The 25,935-nt window shown below is 38.0% G+C and overlaps 1 protein-coding gene across 2 annotated transcripts in view; it reads left to right on the top strand.

Moving 5' to 3' along the window:
• Positions 1 to 983: 983 nt before the first annotated feature.
• CD247 (CD247 molecule) overlaps positions 984 to 25,935 on the top strand; it is a 57,241-nt gene continuing 32,289 nt past the window's right edge. For both annotated transcript variants that reach the window (XM_030458653.1, XM_030458659.1), the window contains exon 1: positions 984 to 1,111. In XM_030458653.1, the coding sequence (XP_030314513.1) occupies positions 1,054 to 1,111 (58 nt within the window). In that variant the 5' untranslated portion in view covers positions 984 to 1,053. The remainder of the gene's footprint in view (positions 1,112 to 25,935) is intronic.

Genomic DNA, 25,935 nt, shown 5'->3' on the forward strand with positions numbered 1-25,935 from the left:
GTGAGGCTGAAAAGCCCCATTAGCTCCCAGCCACCTCTCAAGCCATGCATCCTGCTCATGGGGTGTGCTGGTCTGCCTCGGGTTCTGTCACTAGAGGACAGCTTCAAGCAGCAAGGAGGCTGGATGCTGTGGCATGCTCAGTGGGTAGGAATGGAATACGTAGCTAGAGGCTGTAAAGCTTTTTGTTTCAAACCCAGCAAGGAGAAGGTGCACACCATGCTCTCCTGTAGAGATGGAACATGCTCTCCGCCCTGTGGGTTGCAGTGGCTTGGAGGACAAAATGGCTCCAGCGCTTTGCACACACTGACACTCTTTTGAAATACAAAGATGTGTGTTCACATCAAAAGGCATCTCCATTTCACAGGTAAAACCCAAATGAGCCAGGTAGGGGCAGCTGCTCAGGTCTGTTACATCCCATGGATGCTGTCTGCAAGGCTGGGCAGATTCCGGCTGTCCCTGCTGTCAGCACCTCACAGCCCTGAAGCCCTGAGAGTGCAGCCACATCGGGCTGCTCATGGTAAAACTATTTCAATTAGATTTAGAAATAAATTTTATATCTTTACCAGTTTAGCCAGCTACTTGTTCAAGAGTCACTGTAACTCACAATACTTCTGTTTCTGCCTTACTGCAAGATGGGCTTAGTTATATTATATCCCTTCCAAAGTCAGGAAGAATTTGGTATCATTGGTATTTTCTAGCCTCTTTTAGAGATCAGCAGCTGCTGACTGGGATGTCCTAGGAACCAACCTGGGGAGGGGGGGAGGGAGGGAATCCCACCAAAACTCAGTTTGCAGGGAGGAAAAGACAAAAACACAAAAGGAAGCCCCAAACACCAATAGCAAGAACATAAACCCCAGGCTTCAGAGGCTGCCAGTCTGCGAGGCAGAGGAAGGCGCATGCTTCGGCACCGCTGCCAGCAGGTGGACTCTGAAAGCCCTCAGAGGAGCTTAGCTTCCTGTGGGGCTGGCAGGCGCCCAGAGCCCGTGTAGGTGCCTCTGCTCCTTGCCCTGTGCCTGTGGCCTCCTGCTCCTCAGCCCTGCCTGGACCAGCAAGATGAAGTGGAGGAGGATCGTGACCTTTGCCATCCTGCAGGCTCAGCCCCTAGTCACAGGTAAGGCGGGATTTTATTTTAAAACTTTTGAGGAAAGAACACTTTGTTTCTGTGCTGGATTCCCCACCATCTTGGTAGGAGGAGGACCTCCTGTCCTCCTCATCATGTCTGGAATCATGGTCAGCTGTGAAAAGGGAGGAGGATTCATTGTGTAGGACTGCCCTCATGAAAGAGACCTGGGGCTGGGGAGTGGAGGGAGGGGGCAAGGATGGCTCTTGCTGCTGGTTCAGGAGGGACATCTCTCCGGTCAAAGCAAGGCTAACAACAACTTGTCTGTAAATAAGGCACTCGGCACTCATTTGAGTGACTTTCCTTGGGATTTAACAGGAGAAATTTGGTGCCATCATGAAAATGTTGTGACTTGTAGTAATCTGTGCAAGAGAAGCTTTTAATTTAGTTAGGTAAAGTTAGGGCCGTGCTACTCATAAGGGTATTTTTTTAGGGGGGTGGGTATTGGTTTGCAGTAAGCAGCATACCCATCAGGCTGGAAATAGGGTCTTTCATTTCATGTCTCTGCCTTCATGCTCCTCTCTGCTAGAAACAATGTAAAATGAGGTAAGTTTTACCTTTTTATATTTACTCGTGGTGGTGCATATGCTGGCCCCACCTGGGGAGAAAGTGAACTTTGATATGCACAACTCTTCAAAAGTCACATTAATTTTATGAGAGAGGAATGTACTTTTTAGTGGCTTAGTTAGTCCAAAAGAGCTACAAAATTTACATCTGGAGAAGGCCTCAGCCAAGGCCGAAGTTTGGAGAGGCCAGCTAGATACTAGTAGGCCATGTTTGTGCATACCATAAAGCAAAATACGCTGGAGGAATTTCCCCCATAACATATGCCCTAACTCTGCTTAATGAACAAGCCATCCTTACGCTGAAGACCTTTGGTGACTGCCACAGACTTTTTATTTGAAAGTTTTCTGGAGATAGGAGGTTGTGCAGCCATTTACTGGTGCTGTGGGACCAGTTGTGGTAATTTGCAGAGGTTGTTTCAGGAGGATTTTTAGCAGCTTTGAATGCTCAGTTGGTAGGCCTGCCTTCTGTTCATCCCCCATTAGGTCTGAGGCCTCTCTCATACCTTTCATACTTACCTGTGATACGTCTGGTGCTTACATTTTGTAGTTTAAAAAAATCAGGTCAAAATGTAATCACAAAAAAATCTTTGCATTTTCTCCTTTTAATCTGTCACAAGATACCAGTAGTTCAGGCTCCTGTTTGTACACTTTTAGCGGAAAACTTTTATTGAAATACATTTAATAGAGTTTGTGGGTGGGTAAGGCCTATAGGGCTCTCTGGTGCAAAGCTCTTAGGGGGTATTCACACTTTTAAGGAATACATGAGATCAAATTTTGAACAGGCTAAAATTGCCATTCATTTGTAGATGATTGCCTGTGGATTTGAAAGGAAGTATTTTTCATTGGATACCTATAGTAGTTCAAAAAATAGTAGTATTTAACCGAGGAGTATAGGTATAAGTAATGTAACACAGTTGCTACATTGTTGCTACTTCATTGACGCAAAACACACAGCAACAAAAATGTAAGATCACCGTGAATTTAGTTCAAAAATGAGGCCAAAGAGATGGGTCTTTTAGTTCACAGCTATGAACAGAATCAAAGATGTGCTGCTGCTGCCTGGCGTGTTTTCAAGCCTTCTTAGAGTGAAGTGAACTTTCATTTTTCATAAAACAAGCTCAGATTCCGTAAGCTGCATACTGCCTTACAGGGAATTCGTCGCACTTTACTACAATATATTTTGTGGTTATTCTTCAAATGGTCAATTGAAAGATGCTGCCAAGACTGGGACTGCTGAAATGGCAAGGCCTTTCCTATTGGTCTTCTGAATGCCAAAGTAAATAGGCATGGGAAAAAACCAACCAAACCCAAACCTGTTTAAAAAATAATTCTAGAGATAGGCCAAATATTCTGGTTCAGATTTTGAATTATTGACATCAGACCAAGTTTCAGAATGCTCATACTTTGCCTTCAAGCAAATTACAGAGGGAAACCATATGATAGACACATTCAGTTTTCTGTGTTTTTCTCTCAGAGGTACAAAAGTGTACATCTGCATGTTTAGCCAAGATCCTCCCATAGCTGCTCTGTTCAAAAGTGCATTAAAAAATAATTTTAATTTCTGAGCAAATGACCTGATTAATCATGTCATTTAATGCAACTTAGGCATATTAAAAGATTTCTACCCAAATACCACAATTTAAATGGCAAAAACTTTTGGACAGTTTACAGAACTTTTAGTCTGGGGTGTGACAGGCTCCAGTGGCAATAAAACAGTACTGCAGGTGACACTGTTGAATTGCTCCCTTTTTTTTTTTTTTTTTTTAAGGATGATGAGATGACACTTTGATTTATACAAATAAGCAACACACACTTGTATATATGAAAATATGTGCAAGAATTTCTTTAAGTATATTCCCTGTTTTTCACTTTTCTTGTAATCATCTGCTAAACTGAATGAGATATTGTCCACTTTTTTTTGTGAACTCTGTGGAAACTAAAACATGTCAGCTTTTGGCAGATATTACACAGCTTATTTTCAAAATATTTTGCTGTTCTGCATAATTATGTCTTCTGCCCATTGGATGCCATGATGCCAGGAGTCTTTTTTTTTTTTTTTTTTAATCAGCTCAGGGACAGGGGGATAAAACAGGCAGGTAATGGATCTTAGTGTTCATTTGTTCCTTCCTTTTGATCAGATGACTTGGCAGGCCCACAAACTGCAAAATCTGTAAACTAAAAGTTGTTTTCAAGACTATTCGGGGAAACCCAAACAAGTAAATACGAACTATTTTGACTACCATCCCCATGTCTTTATACGCTGTCTCTTAACTCCTCCTAGCTGAGGTCTTGTTATGCCTAGGGAAAAAATAATTTAAAGGCTTTCTTTTACATGCTGCCTTTCCTTTTTCCCCTGCCTGTTCACGATGATTCCTTAATAATTCATGGCAAAAACTGTGAGCTGACACATTCCAGCAAATGGAACAAAATGTAGGCAAATGTAGCCTTTTTGTGTGTGTAAAGGGACAAAACGCAAAGCTCTTGCAGCACTAGATTAAATTCTCTGATGCTTATTATAAAGGAAGCATGTTCTATTGGAACCCTTCCAAGCAAAATTCCTAATGGATAAAGCAACTAGCTAATGATAACTTTCTTTTTGATTTTGCATGTATGCTAGATGGAGAAGTATATATAAGCCAGAAAAAAAGCTGTCTGAAAACATATTTTTATTTCTCCTGTGTGTGTGCGTCTTACGTAAGGTTGAACAAAAAAACAGATTGGGAAGTAAAATAGAAGGTTCACTAGCAGCTTAAAGGGGACAAGAACCTGATTTATTAATGAATGTACACATGAGAAACACTTGTGACAGCAATTTTTTGTTATTTGCACAAACCTGGATTGTGACCAGCACTGTAAGTAAAAACCCATGAGCAAGGAAAAAGGATATATATAAAATTAAATCATTTGTTTCATAATTATCTCCAAACTGTAACCAAGCTCCCTTTAAAAAAATTTTTTTTTTTAATTTCTTGCTTGCACAAGTGCAAAGAAACATCGGACTCCCATCCCATCCTCCAATTCATTCTATATTTGAATGTCTATACTGTATGTAGAAACCCAAGATGTATCAGCTATTCTGGAAAGAAAACTGTAGGGGTCTTAGGGTGGCCTGAATGAATGATATGACTTCTTAAAGATACTTTAAATATTTATGGTGTTAAAGATACCTGTTTTGTCTTGTTCCAGCTGTAGTCTTATAGGTACTATAGATTTTCACTGTTCCACTAATATTATGACTTCAGTCATCAGCTAAATGAAACATTTACTGATGTTTCTTTTTAGCATCAAGAAAACAATTTATGTTGTTTCAGTGTCTTCAAGAAGCTGAAAGCTTGCAGATTTTTCTGATATGTACTTTTGCATAATGTAGTATTTTGAGTTTGGGCTTGAATATTGTCTTAAGTAAATTCCATTCTGCTCATTAAAAAATACATAGTATTTTTAGCTTTTAAGGTACGACAGTCCAAATAATTTTTTTTTTCCAGAAAGCAATGAAGGTTGTTAAGTCAAATTTGTTGTATGCAACCAATTTATTAGTTAATATATATATGAGATAATATGTGCAGGCAAATGGAAAGCTTAGTTTACAGTTCTGAAGTCCATACATAGATCTCAGAAGGCAGTGAAAATGCATGTATTTAACCACATACAATGGATATATCAATCTTTGTGAAAGGTAAATTTACCAATGTGTCATTCTTTCAGTATTTTGGCAATTTAGCTGTTAATAATAAAGTGAAAACATCTAGCTTCTAAGCCTCAGATTGCAAGCACAGATGCCTGTAAGTTCTATTTAAGGGACAGGAGCCACGTCAGTTGAACCATATAGACTGGAAAGATTTGGATCCCTGCAAGTTTCCTAGGAGTAAAACCATCAACCTTCAGCAGCCCTCTGTGTGCCCAATACTTTGCTATATGTCTGTCAAACCTCACAAGATGAACAGCAAGTTTGGGGTTTTCCATCTCCACATACTCGTGGTATGCAGGATTATGATAAACGCCGCCCTTCTGCCAAGCAGGTGCCTGATGAAATGCTCAAACTGTTTGGGTTATTTATTTCATGGGAGTTGCAATTGTAGTGAAAACTTCATCTATATCCCGACTCCTTTTGAGTAGGAGAACATTTTAAAAATTATATTTATAAGTGAAGGAGAAGCCTCTTTGAAAGCTCAGATAACGAGGAGGTCAAATACGTATCAAATTAGAATTTGGTGGAAGATGACAAAGGAGAAAGGTTACAAAATTTTCAAAAAAATGACAGAATAAAATATAGGAGGAGACACTGGATAAGTCTAGATAAGGTGACTAATTGTCAACCTTTCTGTTTATTTTTTTAAAAGAAGTATTGCTATGTAGGATTTATTTTAAATTCAAGCTGCTCTCTCAGGTGAAAATCTTAAAATTCACCATAAATAAACTTTTTGAGTTTCCTAGTCAAGTTTTCTAGCTTCTAAAGGAAACTTTGAAAATGCAAGCCTGCCTGGCTCCACAAATGGAAAAAGAGGAAACCAGATATTTAACCCACACATTTTTTATTTTTTTTTTAGCCATTTTTTGGGGGGTGATAGGTCAACCTTCATCAGGATGCTGCAATGCTTATGGCTGGCAAGCACTGAAAATAGTTTTCTGGTGAAAAAGAAAAACATACCAGATATTTAGAAACAGAGGACGCATAGAGAAGCTCTCCTAAGAGCCCCAGAACTTGAATTGTAAAAATTCTTTAACAGATTTTTTTATCTAAAAAAAAAAAAAAAAAGTCAGAATAATGGACTGGAACACTTTTTTCATTAGATAAGATGTGATATCCAGGAAATAAAGGGAATCTTAATCTGGGTGGTGTTTAATTTCTTTTTAAGTAAAGGTACATTTGCCATTTAATAAGGAAGGATCTATGCAACTTAAAAAAACAAAAAAAACAAACAAAAACCCCCCATGTTTCTCTGGTTGTTCATCCAAATTTCTTAATCAGTTTGTTCCAGCTAGGAACATGGTGTTTTGCATTCATTTCATTTAGAATGTTGCTGTCATGTGCATGACAACCAAACCTGAAATGCCAAGTATTTATCAAAATGTTTCCAAAATATTTAATACATAAGTATGTGCTGTAAATTCATTCCAGTTCCCCATGTCATATATCTCATCACAGAGCAAACTGAGGCACTGACAGGGCCAAACAGCAAGATGTCAGTGCTCTCTGGATGGGTAAAACCCTCATACTTGCCCAGATCCTGCAAGGGGATAAAGGTTCTTTGCACAGAAGTAGAAGCAAGGCCCAAAAGTATTAGATGCTTTGTTTGCAAGCTATTTATTTTGAACTAATATAGACATCTAGGTCAAACTAAAAAATCTTTTATGATAATTTATGAGGTCAATCTGAAGCAAGAGTTTGATATAGTGTGACAACGTTACTGTTTAAACTTCTTGGTAAAGATAATTTCAGTGAAAGAGCTGAACTTCCAGATGTTAGCTACTGCACATTTCTGGTTACCAAGTGTGAGGGGGGTTTTTTTGTCATTCAGAAACAGCTGAATGGTTTGAATTATGTCCTGTAAAACTATACATAAACTAGATTCCTAGGCGTGGACCTTCCAGCTCACCATTACAATACAGCAGAATTTTAATCCTTTAAAGAAAAATTTTGAGTAGTACCATATTGCCCACTATAGCCATCTAATTATGATAATATTAGATCGTTTTTCTTTGGTTGCATATCAGCAAGCTTCAGTCAGAGAAACTAACATAAAATCTTTAGTAGGAGAAGTAATTTCTGTGACTATTCACCATGTGTTGTTGCAATTTACACTGTTTCCTTGTTCAGCCACGTAAAACCAATTGGAAGAAAAGTCTTACCAGAATTATTTGGAGTTATCTCCCTCTCTTTCTCCTTCTTTTTCTCTCTCCATGATGTGAGTTTGCACAATATCATAACTTTAGGCTCTTATGTAAGAAAACTAATTTCAGTAGCACTTTGTGCAAGCATTCAGATAAATTTCTGAAGACTGAATAGCAGAATAAATTCTTGAAAGTTGTGTTACAAATCATATTCTGAATTAATGAAGACAGGATACAGATAAGGAAGTATTACATAACTGATATCTTGTAAAAAAAAGTCTACATAAACTAAAGATCATTTTGAAGAAGCAAGTAAACCATTCTGTGAATTACTCTGAGTATAGTTGCTCTGTTCATAAAATGTCTTGTAGCAAACTAATTTCTTTTGGTTTTTTCAAGAATGCTACTTCAGTTCTGCAAATTTCTTCCTAACAACTTGCAGATAGTTTTCACTTGCTATTTTATGTTGTTTTATGATTTATTACCTAAAGGTATAATACCTGACTGAGTGTATGCAGGTGAACTGATTCTTAAAATTCTTAGTCATTTGTATTAGACGTTGTTAGATTCTTAATAAAATATTTTCAGGAGAGATGTATGGCAGTGGTGCTTTATGAAGTATTGTAAATATGCATTTTTGTTTGATTTTTAATTATAATTTTTATTTTTTATCTTAGGATATGCAAAAATTCTTGCTGCTAATTTTGGTTCAGAAGTTAGTACTTTGGTATCTGGGGAGTTACAAAGGCAACACAACCGAAGTAATCCATATGATAATTAACTGACTTTGGAGGCTTCTGCCATCTGTCACTGTGACCTCATGCTTGTCTGTTACCTGCAGTTTTTCTCTTCAGTTACCTGTTACATGATTTTCATTAGTAATGGGTTTCTAGGTTTTTTAGTCTCTCTCTGGACATGTAAATTCTCTGCATGTATTTTGCAGGGGGATTACTCTGATGAATAAATAGTAAAAATTAAATCTTTGCAGGTGGTAAGCTTAAAGAGAGTGGGTGAAAATAAATGAGAGAAGCATACCATTTGCCACAACTATCCTCTGATTCTCCTATTCCTGAGAAGAAAAAGGAGTTGTACCCCATCACAGGTTGCCTATTTTTTATGTTCTAGAAACTATTGACCTTTGAAAGGTAAAACTAAGCATTCACGTATTATACCCAGTGGACCAGAGAAGAAAAGCAAGGTTAACCCATCTGGATTTCAAGCAGAAGGTCAAACAACCAGTCCAATTACTTTAAAAAATAAGCACCTAATATATGCCATAAAGACTTTTTGGAATTCAGCTTCTCGGAATAAGCATCTAAAATGGAAAGAGAAAAAAAAAAAACCTCAATCTCTTGCTGTAAGATTAGTTTTAATTATGATTTCAGTAGAGTCCTGTCACCCTTAGGGAGGTGATGGGAGCTTTGCCTACACACTTGCACCGTGCAGCATGTGAGTGGGATTGTGCCGTGACTGCTAAGACCCAGAGCAGTGTTGGTCAAAGCACAGATGTGTGGCTGGGATGTGTGGCTGGGGCTGCCAGGGAGCTGTAAGTGCCCTCTCTCTCTTGAAAGCTCAAAACACTGCATGGAGTGGTTGCTTTTCCATCCCCATTTTTGGGAGATGACTCCTGCTTTCTGCATCAAGTGTAAGTTGGCTGAGAATATGGCTTTCTGTGTCTGGCAATTTACAAATAATTCTACTGAAAATAGCACAACATAGTCCATTTTCTGTGTAAAGTTTGCAAGAGAACTCAGAATAAGATTTTCAAGGCAAATGCCTCCCAGATGCTTGTCTGTTTTAGCTGTAATCTAAAGTCCTGATGAAGACTGCTTATAACTTCAAAATTATGGTCCATCCTCAAAAGTTTGAAAATACAAATCTCCAACACTCTTGTTCTTTACAAGAATCTTGCCTAAAATATAATGAAATGCGAAAAGTTATGCATACTGTGTTTGTTACCTGACTTTTTATCTAAGGATGCATTTTGATCACAACTCCAAGTGTTTCGCCTTGACCCAAATGTTAAAAAACCAGGAGATTTTCACAAAATTAATTCTCTCTAGAAGCAGGAGTTTTAATTTATTGTATTTTGAATTCTCACAATTTCAGAATTCCTTACTATTAATGTGAAATAGGCGGAACCGGAATTTTCCCTCTTCTACCTATTCACACAGATAATTTCACATCTTTTCTTTGAATAACTCACGTGTTGTTTTACTACTTGCCTCAAAACTCAGCAAGGTTATAATACTTTTGTTGCTGTTGTTAGCTATGTGTCTTCTGATGGAAAAGCAGCAGCAGATTTTCATGCTTGAGACAATTTTAAAAAGTTTAATTTTTGTTTTATTTTTTATAACTTCCTTAAAGAACTTAGATATGAAGCTTCAGCCCTATCTCACTGTAACATCTTTTCCAAAGTGTTTTTATCTGATTTTATCTTTCTCGGCTACGAAGAAGTAGGTAACAGGTTTACCCCCTTTCTCTCTTGATCTTTGTTTTACATCTGGAGCCAAATGTCTATTTGTTAGACACGATGACTTTAGTAGAAAAAAATAACAGGTTTAAAATAGAGCTTAAAGAGAAGCAACTTTCTGCTAAACTTTGCAAGGTATTTTCCTCCTTGTTTTCCAATAGGGTAAAGCAAACCCTTCCAAAGTATTTTGTGAGGCATCAAACAAAGCCTGTGAGCAATTAGCATTCTGCATTTGGGAAGAGGGAAATCCATATTCAAGTCCTTATCCTGTCTGACCCAAAGGAGGAGCTTGAAGGGGGCTCCTATATGCCAAGACATTCAAGAGACTCACTGGTTTTGGTGAGATATTCTAGTGGAAGTCTAGAAACATTCCCTGGTTAATATGCCATTAGAATTTGTGCTGGGAAGTTTCTGATAATCAAGTGTTATTTTGATAAACATTTACAGTGAAAAACCAAAATAAATCTCAACTTCAGTTGTCATGTTCTATCCTTTGCAGTGAATCAATAGATAAAATGTATTTTTGTTCTGCAGAAGGCTTAATGATGTTCTCACCTTTTTTGCAGAGCCTTATAGTAAGGGTCAGCATTAGAGAGTGGAGTATCTAGGTCTCCTCATCCATCCTTGCAGAAATTGTTGTGCTCTCTTTCGGAATAACTGCATTTCAACATGACTGAGTCCCTATGCTGGTTCCTCTGTGTGAGACTGCAAAAGGGGGTGTAGAGATGGTGCTGTTCTCTTGTGCATGGGTATCTAATAACATCAATATGAGTACTGATAATATATGCTTATATTGATGATTCTGTCACTTTTGAAACTATAAGTAATTACACAGGACTGGAAGATTTAGAAAAAGGTCCTAGGATACTAAATCTTTGGGCTATGCAATGGATCTGAGGGAGTCAACTACATGAAATATGATCAGAAGAGGCAGTCTGAGAAAGCTCAGCACATGTGCTGACCTTTCTTGAAGAGGATTATCTGGATCCAGAAAGAAGGGCTTTAAAAAAAATTGGCAAGTAACTTCACCTCTAAATGTGCTATCTACATGCTGTAACTAGTGTGGGGATAGAATTATTTTCTGAAAAACCTTTCCCTTTTAACCAGGTCAAGTCTGTGTTTTAGTAATTGCTGTTTATTTAAATAGACCTAAACTAGCTTTAAATTATCTGTTTTGTTTAGGCAGCTCCCCAGTGGTGTCAGCAGGAGTTTTACTTGGGCAAAACTGCTTGGGCATTTACCAGACTGCTCAGCCAGATTTTTGCAGCTCACACTAAGTTCTGTGTTGGAGGAAAAACGCTGTTACCAGCCAGTCGGATATCAAGTTAGCAAAGTTTTTGTGAGCCTCTGCTACCTCTGTAATGACTCCAATGTACACAAACATTCTGGAAAGGAAAAAGTTTCTCATTCTGTGCCTTTGGGTTCAGTGAGGTCTTAGCCACTTCTGAAGCTTTAGGTTCATACTGTAATAAACACATCGTAGTGTTCAGCTTTGTCCATAGATAGAAGGTATCTTGCACCCAAGGAAAAGAGTGCCTCTAAGTAGCTATACTACCTAGCTTTTACTTGTCAGTTGATACGTATAAATGATTTTATGAAGTGGTTTTTCTCAAGTCTGTCATTCAGTGTTTTTTTTCCTGAAGCAGTGTTTTCTCTTTAGGTTTTTATTTTTAGTGTTTTTCCATTTAACTCCTCATCATCTTAATTTGTTGTAGCTCTGAATAGTTTTTAAGTGTCTTGTGGTGTTTTTTAATGTTACCTGATTAGGAAGATTGCTTTCAGGTACTAAGAAAAATCAATCAGAGTGGAATGTAAACTTTTTAAATTGGCAAGTGCCATTTAGATCCCCCATTGTATTTTGTTTGTAGGAAATCAAAATAGTGCTTGCGTCTACATTGCTGCTACATGCACAGTGATCCTTACTACTTATAGGACAGCCTTTTCTTGCATTGGGAAAATGACTGGCCTGTTTCCTTTCCTCTTTAAAACACTTCTATCTTTCTAGGTTCAGCTGAAATTATGAGAGAAACAAACAAACAAAAAAAAGTTGAGTTATGGATATGCTCTTAGTTTTCCTGAAGGGGAGACAGGGAGGAAAAAATAATGTCCTGTACAGACTGTTATTTCACGCTTACAAAGCATCTTGAGCTCTTTAAATAAAGCTTCCTAGTGTGATGAAGAACATTTATTGAGCTCCATGCAGCAGACACGTGCTGTCACTGTTGATGCCCATACAGCTCTTAATGTGTTGAAGCTGGTTGGCACCTGAGTGTTATTGTTTATAGACTGCAGTAGTGGGGTTACAGATATATTTGCACAATTATTCTAGCCACCATTTACTCCCACGAGAACACCTATGCTAGGACCTTATAATTGTCATGTCTAAATATCTCATTTAGGCTAATTAAAACATGCGTTATTTTTAATGGAAATCGTTCCTGCTATTTCAGTAGATGTTGAAGTTCAGCTCTTAGCTGTCTGTCTTCCTATAAGTGCTTGCTGCTTTTCTCATGGGTAGCTCCTGGCTACTGAGGACTTGCCCTATGCATTAACTATTAACCAGCCATCAAGGCAAGGACTTCCTCTGGGGATTGACTGCAGTTTATTTGCTCAGTGTCTGCAGTCTCTTTTGCCTCCAGCGCTGAATATAGCAGCGGGGTCTTCAGCTCCCTGGTCTTTGGTTCCTGAAAAGTGAAATTGCCTAAGGGAAGCTATACTTAAGCAAAGCTTTTGTTCAGGGTGTTTTGGCTTATATGGAGTAACATCTATAATGTGGCTTGGAAAATGCTCATTGCATGGCACCTATCTCTGTCACATGTGGGAATGTGATGGCTATGAGCTTGCTTGAAAGCTCGTTCGGATTTTTTCCCAAAGCTTTTCATTCTTGGGGTCTTGAGTTGAGAAGGGACAAGGGAAAGTGGTAAATATTTGACAATAGAGCCCTGAAGTCAAATGGCACTTTGAATGGAGTTTATGTATAACTAATAAAAAAATAGCATCCTCAACACTTGTATGTAGCATGTAAAAGAACACCCACTTGTTTATTCGTGCAGAGGCTTTGGGACAGGTGATGATTGCTGTCTAAAATACACCAGGAAGAAGATTAAATGAAAATTAAATGTAAATCAGAGTGCATGTTATAAAAATAACTATGAACTGGTGGCTGAATTACTTCAGGGGGATTGGAAGAATCATTCACACCATCTGAATAATTTTGGCACAGGTTATTCTTGTGGAAAGTGGGTAGGAACTGAATTCTTACTTGGGAGAAGTTTGCTGAGTCTATAGAAAGGGCTTTTTCTGAGGGATGGCTGCAGGAGCAAAAAACACTTTTGCAAGGAGACCTTCTTCAATCCTTTGTCCTTTTTTATGTATTTGAGATGTGCACAAGAATACACAACATTTAAACAAGCATGTTACACACATTTATGCTATATAAGTTCATGGGTAGATACAAATGGAGATACTATTGATGCTGCACAAGTGTATGGGTGGAAAAATACATGGATCGTAAGTATGAATTACCAGCAGATCTCATTAAGTTCATATATGCTATTTAGTAAATTAGCACAAAAATCTGATTTGCTTCCATTGTTGAAGACATTTTTCAATGTAGATTTAATAAGGATCAAAGATGATCTTTAGCAAGTGTTTGTTTACTGCTAGATGCATATGTATTAAAACTACAAAATCTGTTTATAATATTTCTTCTTACATCAGATAAACAGGAGTTTTGTGTGAGTAAGTGATATTCTCCTATTCAATAGATGCAGCCCAAGGTGCGGGAGAAATGTTTTCTAAGCAGGTGCCAGGAATAATGAAATAGTTCTTTGTTAAGCTTGACATTACTATTTCAAAGACAGTGAGTTCTATTGCTGCTGGGAACTCTTCTGTTTCTGTCCTACTTTATTTCCCTTGCTGACTCCTACCTGGATTTTGTCTTTTATAAGCAAGAAGTGTGGGTATGTCTTTCTGGTTATTAACTTTCCTGCCAGTGACACATCCAAAATTTATTACTGTTTCTGTAATAATAAAGACAGCTATTAAATGGTTTGAAAATCCAATTAGAAATCAGGCAGCCCAGAAACATGAATTCATAAATACCTTTTAAAATTTCATTATATTTGTCTTTGACCATGCTGTGTGTATATCCCTGGATGTTGTTCTAAACACATATACGTAATATCTTGCTTGTATCTGGTGCAAGTCAGTCATTCCCAGGGGTCCTTCCAACCTGACATACTGAACTTATAGCCCAGTCTCTACTTGAAGCCACTTTCTGAATGAGCAATACAAACTTCTCTCCTTTGATTCATGTACATATTAAAGATTAATCAGTCCTGATTCAACTTCCCAGTATGAAACTGTGATTTCAACATTTACTAAGTCAGTTAGTTTACAAGTGACTTATTAACACTTAGAAGAAAGTCTTGTAAACCCTATTTGTCTTCTTGTTTTTCATTCATCTTATTTATTCACTTGCTATTTTTGATACAAATCTGAGATGTGTAACTGACCATTTACCTTACCTAATTCATATGAGAGGTACAGTCTTAATAAAACCTGCTACAGTTAAACTGAATAATTTAAGGTGTATATGTATTAGAATGATATACTGGCCTTAACTAAACCATAGGAGTTTTGGTTGGGTAACACAAACACTAACAAAATGTGAAATATTTCTTGATAATATTCCATTTGCTCCGAACTGTGAAGCATAGTGTTAACATAACTGTTGAAAAATAAGAGCAGCTGCATTACAGTTTTCTAATAATAAAAAAAAAAGCTCTGTGTGTGTGCCTGTCACATTTTACATTACTGGAAATTAAAGGCTAACAAGCTTCCTAGCTTTAAAATATTGAATTTGTTGAATGACAAGAGCCTGCTAAGAGAAACACCTTTGATATGATTTTAGAGAAATGTGTAACTTCCCTGCTGTAAGAAAGCTTTGAGAGAGAACAAAATTCTCTCAGTGTGGCTATATGGTCAGATTTGCTTTATTATGCCTTAAGGATAGATTGGGAAATGAAAATACAAAGAATCAAAACAGCTTTCTTCAAACATCATAGCAGAAGAATTTAGAATAGAAGAACAAAATTATTGTTACTGAGGATAAAATAATTATTTGACCTGCTCACTGGGTTTTCTGATTCAGATGATGTTCATGTAATCTAGTGAAGTACCCTCAATAAAACGTGTATTTTAGATGAGGAGAATATGTGAAAGTGGTTATGAAAGCAATTAATTTCTTCCTCTAAAGCTGCAGCTATCCCTTCATGTGATCTTTCTGTGTCCTATTGTTCTTCTCTTTGGTGTGGAAGTATGAGGTTTTTATTATGGTTGGCTTAATTTGTCCCACACTCTAATACCATATTTCAGTAGCAATTTCCTTTTAGCAGTGAAAATAATAAAGGAAAAACAACAGGTTAAAACTGCTGCTGCTTCAGGAGAATTTAAAACTGAGCATGGAGAAAGGCATAATACAAATCCTTTTAATGGAATTGTGAGACACAAGATTTTTTATTTTTCCCCTCTGTATTCCTTTCTTAGGCTCTCTGAACTGTCAGTGGTGTGGGAAAAGCAATAGTACTTGCAACTAAATTTAGAGAAAGGGCTTTTCAGCAGCCTTCTTGCTTGGATGCATCAAACAATAATAGATGTGAATATGTTTAATTTTTGAAACTTCTGGTATTTATGACCTTTGCTAGCCAGCTTACAAGTACAAACATAGTGCAGCTCTGTGACATGCATACTCTGAAATTTACATCAAACCCTATTTTTCTGAATTGTAACAAGTCTGAAGTCTCTAGCATAGTAATAACTGCCTGTGCACTTACCATTAAATAGAAACAACTTGTCTGTTCAATTCAAAATGAAAAAAAAAAAAAGAAAAAAGATAACATTTTGTTTTGATACTATTTCAATTAAATGTTCAATTTTATGACAGAAGTTACCTAGACAGTTGATCATAACCATGGCAGTCCTGTCAGCTCTAGAAAGGTGTTGATGGGCCTGTTACTTAAAGGAGAAAGCAGTCAAGACAGGAAACCATTAAACCAGCACCATACATCTGCTTGGCTGTATGTATAAGCCTGAGACATTCTGGGCTACAAGGAGGGGGACAAGTCTAATTCTTCCCTTTTCAAATGGGTGGGGTGATGCCCTGCCATAAGGAAATGTACCTTTGTTACACCTGTTTTGATTGGGGAAGGCTGTCACATTGCTTACTCCAAGGTGACTGCCAAAATCACACTCCTCCTTCTCCAAGTGGGTGACTGCTGGTGGGTGGGATGGTGAGGCCATGGAAGAAGAGGGCTTTCGTGTTGTGTGGGGTGTGTGAGATGTCACCTTTGTACTCAGCATCATCTATCAGAAACTGAGAATTGCACCTAGTGTATGAAATTAGTCTAGGCTGGTGACACCAGATTTTTGACCATTATTAGCACCTCAGCAAGAATCTGCATTGCAATATGAGTCTCCTAAAAGCCTCACTGCAGATGGATTCTTTTGTGAGAGCAGACAGAAGGAAGCCACTGTGCAGAATCAATCAAGCTATGCTGCAAAATCTGTTTTGTTTTTTTGTAATTGTCATTACAGTGTGGTTAACACATCTTGGTCTTGCAATGTAGATGGGACTATGAATTGTGTCTTTGCACCCCTGAAGTATGTGATTGTCTTTGGTTTTGGTTGGGCTATAACATGATTTGGGAATGTGGCTCCATACCACTAACACTGCAGAATAAACTGTGTTCTTAGCAGGGCTTGAGCACTTGTAATCTTGTGAGTACTTTTTCATCTCCCAGTGTAGACTTTTTTTAATCCTTTGCTGAATCATTACATGCTACTAATGATTTCTTAGAAATCTGAAGTGCTTCATAAGCATTAATAGAACCTTACACTACTCGTTCCTGTAATTTCTATTCTAATGGAGTAAATCAAGTCACAGAATGGTTAAGTGACCTTCAGAAAGTTTCTGGCAAAGCCAACAATGGAACTACCAACTGCTTTACCCATTAGCTATAATATGTTTCCATCTCTGGATTACTGATGGACTAACAGAATAGCAGACTAGACTAGAGGAGGCAAGAAACTCCTTAAGCAAAGGTACACATCAAGACCCTTGATTGTGGGTTTTCAGCCGCAGTAAGGGGAAGCTGTTTCACGTTGCTATTTGTAAAGAAAAACAGAGATATAAATAGAAACCCATGTTGAGATAAGAAAAGTATCTCCATACAAGCTGCTGCAGCAAGAATGAAAAGGACTGCAAAATAAATGCAGTGCTGAAGCATGTAGCAGATGAGTTGTAAGATAGTCTACATATCTTGACAATCACCAAATGAAAATAATTAAAAATCATAAGCCAAAGCAAAATCTGATTGACAGAACATTAGTGCCATGTCCAGCATGCAGAGGCCCAGACGTGGCAGTATGACATAGAACATGGTTAAAATCCATTCAGTGCTTCACAGCAGAATGCTGGGAATGCTCTGAGCTTACCACGCAGAAGACTCCAAAAGGACAAGCGCAGAGAAAAGAAAAGGAAAGGAGTGAATGAGATTCATCAGGTAGCATGTAGGTTAAGATAGAAAGGTCGCTGGGAAATGGAAGTCTTACCTGATATCAGATAAAAGTTTTGAGACTGTTTTTTAAAAGATAGAAATATATTATCATACTAGCTTTATTACTGGGAATGTGCTGGGAATCACAAAAGTAAGACAGCAGGATTTCTCTTAAGCAACCATCTGTTGGATAGAAAAGTTGAATCTGGCTTTTCCTTGAAAGAGCTGGGTATCAACAGCTGGCATTAGAAGGGTCTCAAGATGAAAATAAGCACCAAAAAGCCTGCCATGAAGAAAAATGATGTTGTTATGGCTGGAAGGGAAGCCTCTTTCCTTTGAGTCAGTTTTTCTCTTGAAATAGGAATCCTGCAACTGCTGAACTAAATTAAAGGCTTCAGTGGAATGAAAGCTCTCAATCCACCTTCTTGATTTATTTCTTATTTCTGGCAACATTTTAATAGAGATGTATGTTTGGGATTTTTAATTTTTGGGTTTTTTTTTGTTTTTTTTGTTTGTTGTTTTGTTTTGTTGTTGTTAGTTTTTTTTGTTTCAAGAGAAATACATACGAAGAGCAGTAATAAGGTCTTGAGTTCCCAAGCAATTGCTATGAGATTGGATAGCATGTGTTTGTTGATCCAGATACCCTAGGATTAGTGCCAGGTAGAAAACCTCAGCAAAGCTGCTATTGGTCTGTGCAAAACAGTAGGATGATGAACATTTGATTAGCTCAAAATGTTGGCATGTGTAACTGAAAAAATATGAAAAAATATGAGAACAGCAGGGGTTTTCTAAGGTGTTGGAAAAGGGTGAGGAGAGTGGGAGGCAAAGGAGCCACCATAAATTTTCTTCAGGCACAGAGGCTGAAATTGTTTTGAATTCTTCCCCTTTAGACTTGCCAGCCTAAGTTAATGGCAAGAACCAGAGTTTGTTTTGGTTTTTTTTCCAGAAAGACCCTGTGTAGGTGTGTAGAAAATGAAAACTTGGTAAGGCCATGGTCTTCAAATTCATACAATGAGTAAGTTCAATAACGTCACAGGATCTGAAGTTGTGATATTGATTTCCCTCTAATACAGGTAAACCACGATGCCTCTCACACTTCTGGTTTCATATGACTGTCACATACCTTTCCCATTTGTGGTGGGTGGTCTGATGTGAACTTCAAAAAGCCACTGCTTCTTTCTCTGCCTGTGCCTCTTACCAGCCTTTGTTACTTGACTACTTGGATTCTGATTCCGTGGTACCTCATAAGGTCCAGAAATTAATGTACTTACTGAAGGTAAGATTAAACAGAAATACAGTCTTTGCAGGACTGAGGCAAGTGCAGTCATTTGGGGACAATTCCTGTATTTAAGCAAGTACATCTGTAATACCACTAACATTATCACCCAAAACTGTGATGATTGAGGGCTGGGGACCTCATGACTATTTAATGATTTATTATAGCGATTGAGTCTTGCTGTTACCAATTTAGAGGCACTTAACACAGCAACAGCAATTTAGAGGCAAAACACAGCCCCTACAGTAAGGCAGGATACGATTGGGAGCTTCATGTGAAGGTGAACTGAACAGCTGAGTATCTCCGTCAACAGTCTCTAATTCAAAGCAAGATATTTGTTGTTTTGGTTTTAAATTTTCTGTTTCCAGAGGCATGGTTGTTTTCTTGAAAGAGCTTCTTAGAAACTAGCATTTCTTCCACTGCTGACTTGTTTAGCAGGCTGTTTCAGCACTGAGGCTGACCCTTTTCATTTTCCGTGTCTTTTGTGCTCAAGCCCTGAAATGCACAAGTTTCAGGCTGCTTTCCTCTCAGCTCAGCAGAAAATGTTAGCACTGCTGATCTCTGACAGAGCAACGGGTGACAAACTGCCTTGTCATTTCAATCAAAGCCACCCACCCTTGTCATTAGATTTATCCAGGGTTAAACCCTTCATTACACACCAGCCCCAGCTGCCCGGGGTAGCTGTTTTTCTTAATCTCTTGTCATAACTGTTGTAGGTTGGAGGTAGGAATGAAAGCACCTACTGACTGAAGTGACAGCTTTATTCTAGGAGCTGGGGACTCAGCTGAAAGGAAAAACAAATGGGGACATGAATTACTGGGTATACAGCTCAGAAGGATAATGAATTTTGTAGAATTAAGAGGTTTTTTTAAAAGAAATTACATAGCAGTTCTCATCTCCTACTTCCTATATAATCTTACTTCTTGCATATATTTTTCTGTATTCCTCTTGCTTAGTTCTCCCTTGTGAAACTGATTTTCAGATTTGTTTGCTTTTTTTCTTTTTTTTCTTTTTTTTTGTTTGCTAAGAGACTTCACTGTTTTAATTGGAACATATTCAACAAAACTTCCTACCAATCCATGAGCCTGTTTTTGTTTAAAAATGCAAATATGTAAGAAAAGATGATGCAGACCCAGCTGGTATAATCCATTTCACATTGTAACAGAAAAAGTACAAATGCATTTCGTTTTTAATTTTGTTACATTATGTCTCAATGTGTTAACAGTCTCTGATTTGTAAATTTATTTTTTTGTAATCTTGTCTTTATAGTGTTAGGGTAATATAGTTTGGTGTCTTATCTCTTGGAAGTAGGAATCTTGTTTTGAGTCTGACATTGATTTGCTTTACCGCCCACTTACCTTACAGCTAAGTGGAAAAAAAGGTTGCTTTATTATTATTATTATTATTATTTATTTTTCATTAAGTACTAAGCTACTTGACGTAAATAGCCCAGCTATACCCCTGGGAGACAGCTACTCCCTGAGTAGCTAAAGGAGAAAGGAATAAGAGACTTTATTTTTTCCCAGCCACTGGAAATACATTGGCTCTACTAGAATTCTTTTGAGTAAATCTTCTACATTATACTTCTTCATCGGATAAAATTTACTACAGGTACATTAGACCTTTAATTAAATTTGTGTAGTATGTTTAACTACTAGATATAGTGAACATGTATTTTTTATGACTTAAACCACTTCTCCTTTACCAGGGGAGAACTTGCTACTAGGGCTGTTAGGGAACAAGCAAAGGAGCACAGAGTAACTCCAAAGGATTTATAGTATGGTTGTCAAGAAAAAACCACATATGGTTGACATTTTTCTAAAATACAGTGGGTGTCATCAGACATCCTTTAAATTGATTATAAGGTAGCAGCAGGTGAATCCTTTGGCCTGATACGTTGAGACTGCAGAGGTTATGCAGAATCAAACCTTCTGTTACACAGAATTATGTGGTTACCAATGCCCTGTTTTGAGTCTGATTGTAATTTATTACTGGATGATTTAAAATTGGAGAGCTTTTCTGTAAGCTGTATGTGGAGTACAGAGAAAGGGAAAGATGAAAAGAAGGGAAGGAGAGAATGAGGCAAATATTCTCTAAAAGGTTAAAATACTTGCAGAGCCAGCCAAGGTGGGAACAAAAGGGAAAGAGTCAGAGGATAAGCAACAAGGCATAAGATTATGGGGAGAATTGTAGGTATGGTGGCCCATAACTTACCTTCATATGTTCCCCTTCATGTTAGATATGATCCTGGGAAGCCAAGCCATGATTCAGAGGCAAGATGCAATTCAAACACTGCTTTGATTGTGACCTTTTAGGTAAAGGTAAAAATTACCTTCCTAAAGTTTTGCTTGCATAGATGAGGATGAGTACAGAATCCCATAAGGATTGTGATGGTTGAATCTCTCACTGTCTGAAGCTGTGATGGCAGTATCTCCCTTGCAGGTAAATGCATAGGTTTGGATAAATATTCATGTTGTCCATCTGAACTGTCCATACTGTTTTTTCCTCTCTGTTAAGACTTTCTGTCCTCAGATATGATTCATGCATTACTCAAGTCTGTAAATAATCCTTACTGTTCCTTCACTGACTGCTAAAATTGGGCTTCAAACACTATAGGGGCTGTTCTGTGTTTAACAGAAGAATAGTGAACATGCTGTTAATATTTCAGGAAGAGGATAACCAGTGATAATATACAAATCTGTTGCTTTGTACCTCAGTGGGCCAAAATACTTCAGGATAGGTTCTATGGGAAAGACACGAGAGGGACATGGAAAGTAAGATAAGATGTAAAACAGCTATACCAAAGATTGATTATGAAGATAACTAAACCGATTGCTTTGTAAAGGATTATTACTTATTTCCACATAGGAATAAATGGTGGATTTATCTGGATCATTTTCCATGGTGTGCTAAATGGAGCAGAGAGGAGGACAGGTAGTATAGATATTCTAAAGGGTATAGTGAATTGGCTTGCAAGAACATGCTGCAGGAGAAAATTTTAAACTGAAGAGGTAATAAGTGAGAATCTTTAAGAACTTACATGGATGTTATTATTTTAATATTGTATTTAATAAGAGTGACAGAAAAATGTAGGAGTATGTGAATAAAATTTACTGATTACAAAAGATGAGAAACATGACATCACAGAAGAAACATTCATCACAGAAGCAGACTGTAGTATCAGGCAGGATTTTACAGACTGGTAACAGTACAGAGAGAATAGGCAAGCCTTGGGAAATGGCAACAAATTTCTGCCCACTACCAGATGGGCACATAGTAGAGGGGGATTAGTATGTTGATTGTGTGTGGTATCATCAAAACTAGCAGTGAGAGAAGCCTCATAAAGAGAATCCAAGCTTTATTAAAATCTGTACTTGCCATAAACTGGAATAATATTTATGTCAATGCATAAAACACTGGCAAGACGAAATTTAGTGTTTTGTTTTGACCACTCAAACATGAAAAGAAATGCAAGTAGAAGAGGTATGGGCCATAGCTACCAGGAGGGGCAGGGAAATGGAGGTTCTGTTCTGTAGAGAAAGACCAATGGGCCTTGGCTTGCTCGGCCCCAACAGAAGGTTGCTACCTTTTCTTCAACAAGTGCTTTCACAAATGCTGAAGAGAGAAGTTAAAGTGTGTTTCCTTTTCTCTGGTAGAATTTTCAGTTTACAAGCTTTCTCCTTCTGTTTGTGCCATGTCCTTACCTTTAGGCAGCAGATCTGCCTGTGAGAGCCTGGGCAACCAAAGCCATGCAGTAGATGAAGAAGCCCGGCTTACAAGAGATGGATGTGCTGGAGCATGTCCAGACAAGGGCTCCAGAGAAGGATGATCAGAGGGCTGGAGCACCTCTCCTATGAAGACAGACTGAGAGAGTTGGGGTGCTTCAGTCTGAAGAGGAGAAGGCTCCAAGGAGACCTTATTGTAGCCTCCCAGTATCTGAAGGGGGCCTACAAGAAAGGTGGTGAGGGACTCTTTAGGGTGTCAGGTCTCGGGGGAATAGATTAAAACTAGAGGAGGGTAGATTTAGATTAGATATTAGGAAGAAGTTCTTCACCATGAGGGTGGTAAAATACTGGAACAAGTTGTCCAGAGAGGTGGTGGAACCCCTATCCCTGTTTTTAAGATTTTAAGGCAAGGCTTGACAGGGCTCTGAGCAACCTGATCTAGTGAGAGGTGTCCCTGTCTATGGCAGGGAGTTTGGAACTAGATGATCTTAAAGGTCCCTTCCAACCCTGAAAATTCTATGGTTCTAAGGGCTAGGCTTGCAATGGGCAGCCCAGGGCCAAGGGGAGCAGGGACGAGTGCTTATTGAAATAGCATTGCCATACAAAGATACAGGGGAACTCTACTTTTTTATATGAAGCTAAAATAATAATAGTAATAATATTGGAGGGGGGAAAAAACTGTGTAAAATTAATATTTAATTAATTGAAAATGGATATTGGAAGACCTTTAGTGTCTCTTAGGGCATCTCAGGTTCTTGGTCTGCCAGGGAGCAGGGGAAATAAACTATTTACGTGTGCCCATAGCAGTCTTAAAACACAACATGAACAATGCTTGTGCACCTCTGGGTTGCAAGAGTGGGAAGGCATTCTTGAACTATATGTATAATGAATCATCCAATGAGTTCCATTGTCTTTGTTTTCAAAATCTAGGATCATGGCCACCTTCTTTCCCTGAAAATTGTGTCTTCAGAATTAACAAAACAGTGGTAGACTGATTAGCTCATGGGTTCCCCTCTCTCCTGTCATTAGTAGAAGGAAGAATTAGATATAAATTGTTATCTTAGGTTGAAAGAATGTTTGTACCACCTCTAGTGATGCTTGAGTTCACCAACTGCTGTGTGAAGTTATGTCTTTTTCAAGATTTATTTTAATGGAATGTGCTTATTGCAGTGCCTTATACCTTTAGCTGTGTTTTGCTCAGTAGCAAGGCATTCAGATCAACATGAATCACATATGTCAGAAATCTCATGATTACTACTTGATGTACCACGTTCTGCCTTGGTAAACAAGAAGACATGACTGTTTACTTTTAAGCAAAACCAGGAAATTGAATCGTAGTGTTTTCCCCACTTCCAGCCAGTTTAACCTGGGGTTTTGTCTACTACTCAGTGTTTCGCCTAGTGATTTTGATTGGGCACACTAAGAATTCATTTTCTTTTAATGTGTTTTAATGCTTATTAAAAGGAGCTCATAAATGGTAAAAAACATGAAGCATGCAAGTACGACTAATACAGGCACATCGAACCCCGCTCCTTGAGCGTGTTTCAGAATTCAGAGGGAACTTGACCAGAGCCTTTGTCAAAACCACCAGACGTGAATTTTATTTTATTTTATTTTATTTTATTTTATTTTATTTTATTTTATTTTATTTTATTTTATTTTATTTTATTTTATTTTATTTTATTTTATTTTATTTTATTTTATTTTTGTATTTCTTTTAAGTACTGAAGGCATAATAAGTTTGCAGGGAAGTGTGGCTCCTGGAAGGAAGGTGATAGGTGAAAGATGGTAGCTTGATTTTGTGTCAGAGTACCTGAGACTGACATTAATCCCTGCCTCAATATCTGCATAACTGAACGCAGTCCTGCAAAAAATATTTACCTGCTTCTGTTTCTTACAGAACTGTCAATGTGTCATTTTTTTTTTTCAGGTACCCATGGTTTTGCTTTTGTTTACTTTTGGGTGGAATCTAATTATTTATATAACCCTGACTTTTTTAAAAGCATGTAGCATGTCTGGCAGCTCAGTGTATCTGCTCTTCCCACGCCATCCTATCTCAATTTGCTTGTAGCTTGTCAATAGCTATGTGCCTGCCTTCCTCGATGCATTTTTTTCCCACTCTCCTGCAGCAGGAACATGAGTCCTCACGGAGGACGTAGCTTTGGGTGTTGCTGAATGTTTCTTAATGGTCACCTGCGTTGTTTCTTCTCGACCTCATTGTACCCTCTGCTTTTTGATCCGAAACTTGCGGAGGTGCTGATGAGCTGGAAAGTTTTTCTGCTTTGGGAAGGAGGGTACTGGGACAGAGGCTGGCTGTGAGGCTTGGATGGAAGAAAGTGTTGGTGATGACCTGCTCAGCAAACACTTATGAGTATCGGAGCATCACCAGGCTGTGACTCTGGGGCACAGTTTGAGCAGTGGAACATACATAGCTGCGTCGCAGAGACTGAAAACAAGCAGAAGAAAAACCCATGAAGAGTCAGAGAGATGGTAATTTCTGTGAACTCGTCATCTGTTTCCACGTGTAAGCTGACTCCAGCGGGCTCCGCTGCTGCCTTTTATCGTAAACAGAATCATGCAGCTGAGCTGCTGCCTGCCAGGCAGACCTAAGCCACAGAAAGCTCAGTTTTGACTTTTTGGGGAACCAGTTGGGTCCAGTCTGCAGTCTGGCAGGCCTCTCACTCAGCTTTTTGATTAAAGGCCAGTGCTGTGGTTCTGTGCTGTGATATGTATCCCAGAAAGATCCCTCTTGTCTAAAACAGAGGAGTTCTTGAAGTTGTTTCCCTGACATTCAGTCACTGAATTTTCTCCATCTGAAACTGTGTAGACTAAATTTAAAAATCAGGCTGTTACAAAGCTTTATGTATAATTGTAGTGAATGAAACTGATAAATGCTGTTCTTTTAATACCAGCATAGCAAAGAGATGTTACTGAATCAGAACAAGAGATTCCAGAACAGTGAGACTTAAAAGCCTTTTTCTGGAGTAAACTGGAAAACTGCTACCTGTTTTTATTTTTACCTTTTTTTTCCAAAAGAGTTTTCTTATAAGCGCTCAATAATTCCTTGTTTTAGAAAAGGTGTATTTTTTTTTAACTTCATTATTTGTTAAAAATGAAATACTACATGAAAATATATTTTTCTTATTTCTGTTTCTGTTATATCAGGAAGCCAAACTAAAAATTATAATAACAAAAATATTTCTGGTTTAATTTTTCAGAGAAGAAACTTGTAAATTGCAGTCTCCTCTGAACAGGTACTCTGAGCTGTTGCGCTCTATGAGTACTTAAGCAAAGACAGACCTGTTTCTTTTTTGGTTTTTACTTATTTTTTAAATCACTCCATGGATACAAGTTAGTTGCAAGAAGTATTTAAACTGTCTTTTT

This window comes from Calypte anna, chromosome 1, assembly GCF_003957555.1.
Source record: "Calypte anna isolate BGI_N300 chromosome 1, bCalAnn1_v1.p, whole genome shotgun sequence".
Classification (NCBI taxonomy): Eukaryota; Metazoa; Chordata; class Aves; order Apodiformes; family Trochilidae; genus Calypte; species Calypte anna.